The sequence below is a fragment of the Natator depressus genome, chromosome 21 (assembly GCF_965152275.1).
Source record: "Natator depressus isolate rNatDep1 chromosome 21, rNatDep2.hap1, whole genome shotgun sequence".
NCBI classification, from domain to species: domain Eukaryota; kingdom Metazoa; phylum Chordata; order Testudines; family Cheloniidae; genus Natator; species Natator depressus.
This window is the reverse complement of record NC_134254.1, coordinates 14,038,039-14,050,495: the sequence shown is the minus strand read 5'-3', so window position 1 is coordinate 14,050,495 and position 12,457 is coordinate 14,038,039. Positions and strand designations below refer to the sequence as shown.

The 12,457-nt window shown below is 55.0% G+C and overlaps 1 protein-coding gene and 1 long non-coding RNA gene across 3 annotated transcripts in view; one reads left to right on the top strand and one right to left on the bottom strand.

The window, feature by feature from the left end:
- Positions 1-6,904, top strand: part of LOC141975594 (uncharacterized) — a 33,250-nt gene extending 26,346 nt beyond the window's left edge. The window contains exons 2-3 of the long non-coding RNA XR_012635957.1: positions 3,773-4,083; positions 6,518-6,904. This is a non-coding gene — a long non-coding RNA (uncharacterized LOC141975594). The remainder of the gene's footprint in view (positions 1-3,772; positions 4,084-6,517) is intronic.
- ADORA1 (adenosine A1 receptor) overlaps positions 1-10,509 on the bottom strand; it is a 67,473-nt gene extending 56,964 nt beyond the window's left edge. Inside the window, exons 1-2 of one of the 2 annotated variants that reach the window (XM_074936084.1) lie at positions 10,317-10,509; positions 8,785-9,165 (exon numbers count right to left, since the gene is read on the bottom strand). In XM_074936084.1, the coding sequence (XP_074792185.1) occupies positions 8,785-9,125 (341 nt within the window). In that variant the 5' untranslated portion in view covers positions 9,126-9,165; positions 10,317-10,509. Of the gene's footprint in view, positions 1-8,784; positions 9,166-9,720; positions 9,792-10,316 lie in introns of those variants that run through there. The other variant, XM_074936083.1, reaches the window with a different exon arrangement.
- Between the last annotated feature and the right edge of the window lie 1,948 nt (positions 10,510-12,457).

Here is a 12,457-nt window from a genome sequence, read left to right as displayed (position 1 = left end):
ATTCAGGGGAGTCCTAGGGCTGGCGTTAGACAGGAGCTGCGGCTGGATTATCATAATGGTCCCTTCTGGCCTTAACCTCGATGAATGTAGGAAGGTCACTAAAAAGCCTAAATCTCCTGTTTGCCACAAAAAAACAAAGTAAAACGTCACCTGGGGCTGCTGGCATCTCAGCTTCCTGTGCACTGGAGCCCAAACACATCATCCAAAGGGTCACCATGCTCTCCCCAAACCAGGCACTCACTAGCATTGCTTGGCAGTCACTTTCCAAGATGGCCTGTTCTCAGTCAGACACCTCTACAAGCAGGATGAGCTTGCCAAGAGCTCAGCACGCTGGGTGCACATTGGGTGCCGAGTTCTTTGGAACATCTGACCCTGGCTATGCTTGGGAACCTTGCCCTGAGCTGTATTGAAAATCATGGTCGGGCGAGTGCTTAAAAAGCACGAGGGAAGGTTAGTCCCCTGTTCTGAACTGTGCATTCCATTCCCGAGCAAAGAGTTCTTCTCCGTGCTGATTTGGCCTTGGATCTGTGAATGCGAACTTCAGAGTGAGACATGCACCCAGCCAAGCAGAGGCAGAAGCCGGGCAGCCAAGCTGCTGCTGCTATCTGCCTCCCAGCTCCTTGGGTCACCTCTGGCAGCAGCCCAGAGCGTGTCCGTGCCGTGAGTATCCCCCGTTTGTCTTGCAGCCACGAGGCTCAGAACGTTCCAAATGTTAACCAGATGCCTCAGCTGCTTTGGATCACTTCACATGTGGCTTCTTACGTAGCAAAAAAATGGGAGCCAGGCAAGGAAAGCACTCAGCACTCTGGGTTCCCTCACGTCTGCTGCTCTGCAACTGGACTTAATTTGATCATGCAGGTTTCTGGGAAAGTGCACTGTGGGGGAAGGGGTGGGGATGGGGGGACGGGACCCAGAGTTGAAGCAGGAGCTTTAGCTTTAATCACTGGGTTAATGCTCAGGAGTCTCTTGCTAGGATGCAAAACAAAGCGTTTCCTAGTGCACCAGCCTGCCTATTTCCTAGTGGTAACTGCAAAGCCTGCTTGCCCTGGTAGGTGAGCACTAGACTGCGGCACACACAATATTGGTCATTGTGGGTAGCAATCATATGCTGACCTGCCGTGGGGCTTCCATCGGAGGAGCCTTTGTGACATACCCTGTGAGCTAGCCGGGCGTTAGCCCCATTTTGCAGGTGCGGATAACAGAGGCAGAGGAAGTCAAGTCAAACGGTTCAAACGTGGGGCCAAATTCAGTCCACTCACATTGTTCTCTCATCTGGCCAGTGGTCCCTACTGGAGCAGAACTTCCCCGTGGCCACTAAATGACTGACTGTGAAGAGCCCTCCTGAAGCCAAGTGACCCCACCACTCTGGGGTCTGAAAAACAAGCAGGACCCTGAGACAGAAGCCCCAGAACTCAGACGGACGCTGATTTGGAAGGAAGACCAGCGTGGCCGCTTGCACAAAGATGGAGCTGAGGTGCTGGCCAAGGACGCATTGCTCCTGCTCCACTCACAGGGAGCCCGCAGCATCAGACAAGCATTCCCCCATCTGCTACCGGCGCACCTGCCCTGCCAGCAAACACAGAGCCAGTGCTCGCTGTGGGAGCTGCTGATTGGAGACAGGGCTCTGGGACAATTTAAGAGCAAACAGAACAGCCGAAAGGGTTGGCCTTATTGCCCTTTATCAGACAAGGTGGCAGCTACTTGTCAGAGCCCCACCTTCCCACTGGTGTCCACCACGCGACTGTCCTGCCTTGGGTGGTCAGTGACTGTGGTCCATGTCCCTTCCTCAGGGCTACTCTGCTTAACTTATCTTCAGCGGCTGATTTAGAGTTAGTGGGGCCCTGTGCTCAGCTTCATTTATGGGGCCCCTCCGTGGGGCCCAGCCAAGAAAAAGAACATTCGCTCTTATCTTCCCCCAGCCTCTGTTTTCCTTATTTTTTTCTTCATCCTCCTCCTGTAAGTAGTAGGAAGTAAATTAAAATAAAGGGAGGTACCTTGATTGTTTTTGTAGTTTAACTTGTTTGTCCACAGACCACTTGAAAATCGCGGAGGGTCTCGGCAGACCATTTAATGATCTTTCCAAATATTGTTTGTACCGTTAGCGAATGATTGTAAAGTGCTTTGGATAAGAGGGCTTCGTTAAAAAAAAAAAATGAAAAACACATTGGGGTGCAGGGTCTGGCCAGGAGTTAGGGTGCGGGACGGGGCTCAGGGCTGGGGGTGCAGGGTCTGGGAGGGAGTTAGGGTGCAGGAGCAGGCTGGGGGTTGGGGTGCAGAGTCTGGCCAGGAGTTAAGGTGTGGGAGGGGGCTCAGGGCTGGGGCAGGAGGTTGGGGTGTGGAGCGCTTACCTGGGGCAGCTCCCTTTGGTGCGAGGGGTGCAGGTGAGGATATGGGGGGGGGGTTGCAGGAGTCAGGGTGGGCAGGGGGTATGTGAGGGGGGTGCAGGAGTCAGGGCAGGGGATGGGGGTGTGGGCTGGGGTTGCGGGGGTGCTCCTAGCCCCCTGCCCCACCCCAGCACCCTGTCTGATTCACAGCAGGGGACTGGGGGGGGTATGAGTAGGGAGAGTGCGGGGGCCCTGCCTTTGCTCCACCCTGTCCCGATTCCACCCCCTTCCCCAAGGCCGCACCCCTGCCTCTTCTCCACCTCCTCCCCCAAGTGCACTGCGGCCCCGCTTCTTCTGCTCCCTCCCAGAGCACCGGCAAACAGCTATTTGGTGGCGGGGGAACTGCTGGGAGGGGCGGGAACACGGCACACTCGGGGGACAAGGTGGGGAAGGGGCAGCTTGGCTGCCGGTGGGTGCGGAGCCTGCAGCAGGAGCCCCAGGACCAAGCTTCTGCCCCTGCAGCTGCCTGACTTTGGGGCCCCCTGTCATTGGGGGGGCCCTGTGCCAGGGCAGCATGGGTTTTACTGTAAATCCACTTCTGCTTATATGCCCCCTACTACTGTAGTATCTGAGCCCCACCCAGTCTGTACCATGTACGTGCATGGAACAATATTAGGTGCTATTATCTCCACTGTACAGATGGGGAAGTGAGGCAGAGCGAGAAACTAAGTGACTTTCCCAAGGTCACCCAGGAAGGCTGTGGCACAGCAAAGAATTGAACCCAGGTCTCCACGTTCCCAGACCAGCTCCCATGCCACTTGGCCATCCTTCCAGCACAGCTAACAGCATGACTGTGGCTAACAGCATGATCCAGTGGGGGCTGGTTTATCAGCCCCCTGTGCCATGCACATGCTGGCAGACAGCCTGGTTCCTCCACCTGGAAGACGATGCCTGCTTGCACTGCCTCTGAGCGGTCAGTCCCGAGTCCTCCCCAACCCAATGGGACGGAGGTGAAAGAGGCGAAAAGCGGCTGGTGCAGAGGTCAGAGCTGAGCCCCTTCTGCAGTGTGACAGGGTGGCAGCGTGTCTCTCTCTCTCTCTCTGTGTAAAGCCCTGTTGTGGTTGCTGACAGATTCCAGAATCCCATCACAGCCTGGTTCTCTGCTCCCTCGTGTCTTGGTGCCTGAACTGCCAGACACAGGACCCTGGGTTAGCAGCCCGCCCCAGGGTTTCCCAAAACACCAGCTGGGGCACACAGGCATGGGGATTACGCTCTGGATGTCTCCAAACGGCCCTTCCTGACTCACCATCCCCTTTAGAAGGCACCTATTCCTCTGCCCTATCCCATCAGCCAGTCACAGCCCGCTCATCCCTGGCACGCTGCCTGAGCCAGGCTACGCAGGGCAGGGACATGGCCCGGCACTTTATCACCATACTTCTCCCAAGCAGTCTGATCTGCAGCGATGCCGAGCACCCAGGTGTGGTGATCAACTCCTTTGTCAAGCTGGGCAGCCGCAGCCGCTCACTGCAGCGACGGGAAGGGCTCTCCTGTCAGCAGAGTTCATCCACCACCCCGAGAGGCAGTAGAATTCTTCTGTCGACCGCATCCTGTCTGCACTGGGTTGCCTGAAATACATTGCTCAGGTGTGTGGATTTATCACACCCCACCCTGAGCACCGTAGCTGGGTCGACCTGGCCTCAGCGTCATCCTGATCAACGGTGCAGTGACGCGGTGCTTAAAGCTGCAAGCTCCAGACCCAGTAAGAATATTTTTGGAGTAATTTTAACACGTGGGGCGGGGGAGGTGGTTACACAATGATAAACCAGGTATAAAATTACATATAGCTCGGAAAAATCCTTCACAAACATTGTCTGTCCCAGCCTTGAACTACGATATTGTATCCCTGCAGCCTTAACTGCTACAAGCAGTTGCAAGCAAGCTGCGTAGCGATGCGACCTGCTTTGCTACTAGTTTACTGTGGCAAATACACATAAAAGCAAAGAAATTCCCACAGCAACACATTTGTTAAAAATGTAAGGTTTAGTATGTAAAACAAGGGGACCACCAGGCAATTCTCAGTCTGGAGCCCGGCTAACTGTACCCCCTTGTCTCACTAGCTGTGCCCATACAGTTGTGAGATTCCTGCAGGCTCCTGCCCCTCAATTCACCCTCTTGAGAAGGCCTAGAGATCTCTGAACAACTATCCTTCCGGCACTCCTGGGCTGGGAGAGATGGTCTTTTAGTTCCGTATTTGTGCGGTGCCTTGCACAACGGACTCTTGATTCATGACTGGGGTTCCTAAGTGCTACCACAATAGAAATGAATAATAATACAGAATAGTAATATCATCATGGATCCAAAAGAGCAGTCAGAGCTCCGTTTGGTGGAGAGGGTGGGGGGGTACAGCTCTCAGGTGGGAGGGTGCATGCATACTGCCTTAGGTTGGTAGATAGGAGATGGGCAGGCTGCAGGGACAAGCCTGGTGCTGGAATTTCAACTGTGCATTCCCCAGCTGCTGTGTTTAAATTCTTTACTTCTGGCCAAACTGGCACGGATTTTTTTTCCCCTGTGAGATAAATAGAATACTCTTAAAGGAGAAGGCCAGTCTGGGCTAATCAGGCCATCACGCTCACCGCAAGAGCTGGGGGTGGGGTGGGGGGTGTCTCTCGCAGGAAGGACAGTAGCCCTGCCAGGACACCCTGTCTAGACAGTCCGACAAAGCAAACTCTGGCTGTTCAGCTGGGCTGTGGCCACAGCAGGTCCATGCAGTGTAGAGAAAGGTTTGCTGAAGTTTATAATTTGGAGACGCTCCCTTATAAGGGACAGTATGATGAATCTAGGAGTTTAGAGCTGTGCCCAGCAAGAGAGAGAGAGTGGGGTGGGGGGGGGGAACCCAGCCGAGCTGAGCAGAGCGGTTCACCACAGACGCTCTCTGGGTTGTTTTATTAAAAGGTTTATTCCTTCCTCGTTCACCACTTTGTTGGTTAATGAACCCCAAGACCATTACTTGCTGTCACAAGTGCCGAATGAGAAGGAAACCGCAACTAATAAGAGGAAAAAGAGAGAAAGATGAATCATTGGGGATCCTTAAAGAAGTGATCATTAAAGGTGGCCTGTAGAAAGAAGCAGCTGCTGCCCAACTATAAGAGACCATTGGAACTGCAGGCATGAGCTGGCTGTGACAGATGGGGTGATTTTCACGGGCAGTAAGGCTGTCATTCCAATGAGCCTCCGAAAAGAAATGCCACAGAAGATCCACAAGGGTCATTTAGGAATTGAAAAGTGAAAACAACAAGCACGAGAGGTGCTGTATTGGCCGCGGATCAACCACGACATTACTAATGTGGTAGGAAACTACTTTTCATGCTTGAAATTCAAGCCATGCCAACAGGCAGAGCTGCTGAGACCTCACCGGCTTCCACCAAGGCCTTATGAGAAGGTTGGCCCAGACTTATTTACCTGGCAATCACAGCTTCTTATTCCCTGTATCCAGAAATTTGCACACTGCACAGTACTAATAGCAAATCAGCGATAGCTGGCATGAAGGGAATCTTCTCCACGCATGGAATGGCAGATGAAATCTTTAGTGTTAATGGGTCACAATTTTCCAGTGCAGATTTAGGCAATTTGCCATAGACTGGGATTTTCACCACAAAACATCAACCCCAAATTACCCCCAATCGAATGGGCTTGTGGAAAGGCCAATACGGACAGTAACGGACCCTTTGAAAAAAGATTTTTGACAGTGGGGGTGATTTGTATAAAGCATTAGTGGTTTACCAACGTACGCCCCTGGAGAATGGCTTTTCTCCAGCTCAGTTGGTAAAGGGGAGGAGGATCAGATCTAATGTACCAATCACAGATACCGTGCTGAAATCTCATGACAATGAAACTGTGCAGAAGATGAAAGAAAATCAGAACTGGAAGCAGAATTATTTTGACAAAAGGGCCGGGATCTCCCCATCTCTTAACCCAGGTGACAGAGCGTGCCTGAGGAATCACACGTCTCATATTTGGGGCCAAAGGGGTACCATTAAAGAACAGCTGCATCCAAGGGTTTATGTAGTCCAGACAGACAAGGGGGACACATTTTAATCAAAGGGATCTAGGAGTAATCCCAGAAAGTTCCAACACATTGACAGTTGATGTGGACTCTGGCCTTTCTAAACTGACTAATCCTTAATCATCAACAGACAAAGGAGAAACTGGCAAGGAACAAGAGAACAACTATTGAAAGGCAGATCCCGTGAAGATCAGAGAGGGAGATAAAAACGTCCTGAAAGACTCAGAGGACTTGCTAAGCTGCCTGGAGAAAAACCTCGCCTCCCCTCGGATCCTCCGTGTGACCGAGCAGCTATCGCAGCAACCCAGTGAGCGATGGATCCCCAGGACTGTCCTTGTGCTACCGGCGGCTCCTGACTCCAAAAATTGCAGGTGCACCTCTTGCAAAAAGGGCTGTTGCTCCTTGTTGCCCAGCTGGATGCAATAATTGTGCCACGGGCTTTGTCTGCAAAGCTCCAGCATCCAGCAAAGGCAGCTGCTGTCCCTGAAATGGCTATTTCCTGTTCTCCTGTAAATACTCTGGATGAAAGGAGACATTAATTTTGTTTGTAATGTAGCCATGACTCTTTTGTACCTTTCACAGAAATGCCGATTTGAGGTTGAATGAAAATAGAGGCCATGACTGGAGAAAGGGAAAGGGAAAGTGAGTGGTAAAGACTCACTCCAGAGAGATGTGCTGGTAACCTCTCCTCTCTAGGCAGTTGACACATTGGGTTTGGAAACGTGCTGGACATGGGTAGAGTATTTAACATCCATGTTATAAGATGGTTGTTAGCTGTTTATTTATATATGTATATATTTAAGAGCTAACTGGTTTCTCTGTAAGAGGGAAGATGCAGAGAGATGTTTGTGGAAGATTATAATGTAGAGACGCTTCCTCAGGAGGGTCAGTATGATGAATCTAGGAGTTGAGAGATGTGCCCTGGAAGCTGGGTTGAGAACCCAGGGTAGCTGTGCAGAGCAGTTCATCACAGACGCTCTCTAGTTTGTTTTATTCCTTCCTCAAGGACCCCCACGACCACTACGTGCAGCATGGTCTGGGGGTGCCGCCCCTCTCCTTCTGCCATGGAGCCCTGGGAAAAAACTGCCGAGGGGAGCCAGCCAGGGACTCCAGCCAGTAGGAGCAGAAGCAACCAAAGCAGGAACCTCAGAGAGCTCCCTGCAGTACGTATGCATCTAGAAGCCACGCAGCTCCAGCACGGCCACATCTAGCAACCTTGCAGCTCCCCTCCCCCCACCCCCGCCCCCCCGCCAGGCATACCCAGGGCCCACCATGGGTTTCAGGGTCTCTGCCGTGAAAAGGCCACTGAGCCTGGCAGCCCAGGAGCACCAGGGCAGCAGTGGAGAAGTGAAGGGGTTAAACATTTCCTATCAGCACTGCAGAGTTCAAACAAAGGGCATTCCCTGATTTATACCCCGCATTCTGCCGGGGCGCAATGTGATGGCCATTAGACTCACTTACTATAGGCTTGGCTTTGTCAACAAACATAATAGCAAGGAGGATAAGGATTCCAGAATTTCCTAACTTCTGGAGCATCTCCCTAGGCAGCCCTTCCTCTGGGCAGGCAGTTCTGCCCCAGGACGGAGAGGGGGGCAGGTGGCAAGCACTGATTCAAACACTGGATCTTTCTCTGCCCCAAGGCAGCACCAGCACTGGACCCTCAGGAGTCCCCGCATAGCATGGGCACCAGACCACTGCCTGCTTTGAATGCCCCAAAGCCATTATAATCAGACGCTTGGCTTCCATGCCCCGCTCTGAGCCAGGAGTCACACCAGGGCTGTCTTCACATTCCTGCTGTCTGAAGCATGCCACTGCCATTAATCCTCTCTCTAGTGGCGCTCAACTCCAGGGCACGCTTCCTTGCTCTGTGCTGGCCTGGGAGTGTGGGGGGGTTACATAGCCACATGGCGCAAGGCACATGGCAAAGGAGCGCATTTCGCAGGCACATTCTAAAGAAACACATCCCAGGAGGAAGTGTTGAAGCAAAGTGTTAAGTGTGTGGGCAAGCCAGAGTAGGGCAAGCAGCTCTGTATCAGGTAGAGCTTCTGGGCCTCTTCTCTAGGGCAGCCGGGCACTACCAGCCCCCCTTGTGGAGCTGGACACATTCGCTGCTGTCACGATCGCTACGGGCTGGCCTGTCAACGTGGCAGGCATGTACCGCACGATGGACGGACAGACCCCCTGGCCGTCCAGCCTGCTAAGTGGGATGGAGACACGAGGGGGTTGGAGACATGAGAGTGGCCCTGCTACTGCAGAGGGAGCTGGGGTGTGCCTGATCTCAGCCAGGATTACAGATGGACCTGTCTTCATGCTGTTAGCAGCAGCGTCCTGGCTGTGTCACAAGGTGAGTCTGAAAGGTGGCAGCAGAGGCTCTGCTGTGCCCAGGGGCTTTCCTACCTTAGGGGGATCTTCACACGCAGGTAGCGATCCACCGCGATGGCCAGCAGAGCCAGGATGGAGCTTTCGGTGAGGATGAGGACGGGGCAGGCCACCGACAGGCAGGTGTAGAATTCCATCCGCGGCCCGACGTTGATAACGATGGCAAGTGGGATGACCAGGGTGCCCACTGCCACGTCAGCCACAGCCAGAGAGACGATGAAGCTGAAGGTGGCATCCTGCAGAGCCTGGTTCTTCTTGACAGCCCAGATCACCAGGACGTTCCCTGGCACAGACACCAAGGCAATCAGCACTTCGATGGTGATGTAGGCAGCCTGGAAGGCAGAGACGGAATGTGCCATAGTGCCCTGGTCCCCGCTGGTGACAGGGCTCGTTGGTCACCTGCAAACACGTGGGGAAGACAGTTACCCCCGGCAATGGCATTATGCCTAGCCCACCAACTGGAGAGCAGCTGTGAGGACAGCAACCCCCACCTGTCCGCCCCCTTGCTGGCCACCTCCCTTGCCGGCCCATCCCCCAACTGGCCACCTCCTTGCTGACCACCCCTCCCCAACCTGTACACCCACCCTCCAGCCAGCTACCCCCTCTCCCACTTGTCCACCCCCCCATCCAGCCTACCTTCTCTCACCTGGGCACACCTCCCCCACCTGGCCACCCCTCTCCCGCTTATCCACCCCTCCTCAGCAGCCCACTCCCCCCGTCACCTGGCCACCCCTCCCCTACCTGTACACCCCTCTCCCACTTGTCCACCCTTCCCCCACCTGGCCAACCCCTTTCTGGCCATTCCTCCCCCACCTGTACACCCCCCCTCACCAGCCCACCTCCTCTCACCTGTCCACCCCTCCCGCAACTGGCCGTCCCCCTTCCACCTACGCCGGCCACCAACTCCCACCTGTGGACCCCCTCCCTCACCTGTCCACCTTCCACCCCCCTCACCTAGGCAGGTCCCTGCGCCCCCGGAGCAGCGGGCGCCTCCCAGCCGCGCCGGCCCGGCTCCGAGGTGGCTGCGCCCCGCACGCCCGTGCGCTCCTCGCCGGCAGGCGACGCGCGGCTCCCGACCGTGCAGCCGGCCGGCCCCCGACGGGGCAGCGGCGGACTCAGCCCGTCCGAGCGGCCGCCGGGGCTACGGGGGTCTCCTCCATCCCGCCCCCCGACACCCCGCGCCTGTAGCCGGCTCCTTGCTCTTGGCAGCCCGGGCTCCGGGGGCCGCCGCGGCGCTCACCAGCCGGACGCAGCCCGGCTCGGCTCGGCTCGCCGCCTGCAGCCGCCCCGGCAATCACATGGCCACCCGCGCCGCGCTCTCGCCCGGCAACATTTTAAAGAGCTAGCGGCGGCCGGGCAGGGGGGACGGCGGCCGGGGGCTCGGAGCGCGGCTGCCCCGGCGCCTGGAGGGGCGAAGAGGAAGCAGGGACTGCAGGGCAGGGGTGTGCCCCAGCCTCAGCCCCCCCGCCCCACAGCCAGGTTCCAGCACGAGCTGCAAGCTCGCCCCCCATCTCCAGGACCGCCACACCCCAGTCCCACCCGGGCCTCACCCCTCGCTGCGGGGTTGGCTTTGCCGGGGGAGAGATTAGCACGTCCAACCGCGGAGTCTTGCCCTCGGGCTCGGATGAAGCGGCAGGCACGGGCTGTGCCGGCATCACCCTCTGTCCTTGCCGCGGTGGAAAGTGCCTGCAGCTCCCGTTTGCCAAGGGACCCGGCGCAGCCCGAGAGTGGGACCGTCAGCCCGGGCAGAACTCCCAGGAGGGCGGCCTGTAAACACCGCCTGCGATCTGGGGATGACTTCCCCCAGCACCGCCTGGGCCCTTTCCAAATCAAGCCCCCAAGCAGCTTGGCTGGAAGTGCCTGCGAACAGAGGAGATGCAGGAGACGCGCTCATGGCCTCACCTGCACACTTGTGTTTAATTCACCAGAGCCAGATTGGGACCCCCTTACTCATGCTGGAGGGAGTCCAACGAAGGGCAACGGGGAAATGATTAGGGGGCTGGGGCACATGACTTAGGAGGAGAGGCTGAAGGAACTGGGGTTGTTTAGTCTGCAGAAGAGAAGAGTGAGGGGGGGATTTGATAGCAGCCTTCAACTACCTGAAGGGGGGTTCCAAAGAGGATGGAGCTGGGCTGGTCTCAGTGGTGGCAGATGACAGAACAAGGAAAAATGGTCTCAAGTTGCAGTGGGGGAGGTCTAGGTTGGATATTAGGAAACAGTGTTTCACGAGAAGGGTGGTGAATCACTGGAATGCGTTCCCTAGGGAGGTGGTGGAATCTCCATCCTTAGAGCTTTTTAAGGCCTGGCTTGACGAAGCCCTGGCTGGGATGATTTAGTTGGGGTTGGTCCTGCTTTGAGCAGGGGGTGGGACTAGATGACCTCCTGAGGTCCCTTCCAACCCTGATCTTCTATGGTTCTGTGTTTGGGAGCACCATTAAGAGTTCCTCTGACATCAGCAGGGCTAGGCACAGACTCAGAGACTATTCCATGTTAGGGGAGTATGATCAGGGCCTAGGTTTGGAGGCAGAGCTGGGTTTGAAGAGATGCCAACAACATTCAAGGCCACACCTGTGCCATATGCCACAGAAGAAGCGGGTTAGTGGTGCTACCCTGCTACCTGTGGAGTTTCCTGGTCTCTCTCCCCCCCCCCACCCCCCATTGTATTACCCAATAGCAATGCACTGTCTGCATTTGCAAGGCTGTGGAGTAACTATGAACCCCTGCCTGGACCAATTCCAGCCCCTACAGTCCTAAAATCAGCATGCACAATTAGCAGAGTCCAGAAAGTTTACCCAACTAGATTTGTCTTTGATTAATTAGGTGTAGTTCAAGCAAGAGTCTCAAAAATACCAGGGCGTAAACACCCACTGTGACCTGTGTAGCTATGAAACTGCACTGCCTTTCACTTGTGTGTCCCCAGCCTTTAAACAGCGGAGCTCACGCAGCTCAGCCACCATTATGTTCCCAGGATTCAGCAGGGATACGCACTGTGCTCTCTCGGGGGAGTTGACTTTTGTTCTTTCTTGTTCAGCTGGTCTCATAAACCTAAATAAAAGGTCATTTGGATTTACAACAGTGGTTTTCAACCGGTGGTCCAGGCACCCCTAGGGGTCCACAGACTATGTCTAAGATTTCCAAAGGGACTTGCATCTCCATGTGAAAGTTTTTAGGGGGTCTGCAGATGAAATCAGGTTGAAAACCACTGATTTAGAAGACCTGTTTGCTCTTTGTGGACAGCAAGTACAATAAGCTTTGTAAGGAGGAAGGATGGGTTGGCAGAAACAATCTTTTGGTACTTCTCTGGCCCTCAGAATAGCTGAGAGCATCACAAGTTTTAAATGTATTTGTCCTCACACATGCCTGTTAGGCAGGACAATGCTGTTAACCCAGTTGGACAGACGAGGAACCAAAGCTCAGAGGGACTCAAGGTAGACAGCTGCTGGGAGATGTAATTCCCAGCACAGGTAGACACATATGCTAGCTCTGTCCCAGCTAGCACCTAAGCATAGCAACGTGGCTGTGGTGCGACCTTGGGCTAGCCACCCAAGTTCAGTCCGCCCTGACCCCTGGGTATGTACTCAGCAGGCAGCTAGCCCATGCCACTAGACTGTGGTTTTTAGGTGCTAGCCCATGCGCTACCCATTCTGGGAATCAGACCTCTCAGCTGCCATGTGCACCTACCTTCCATGAC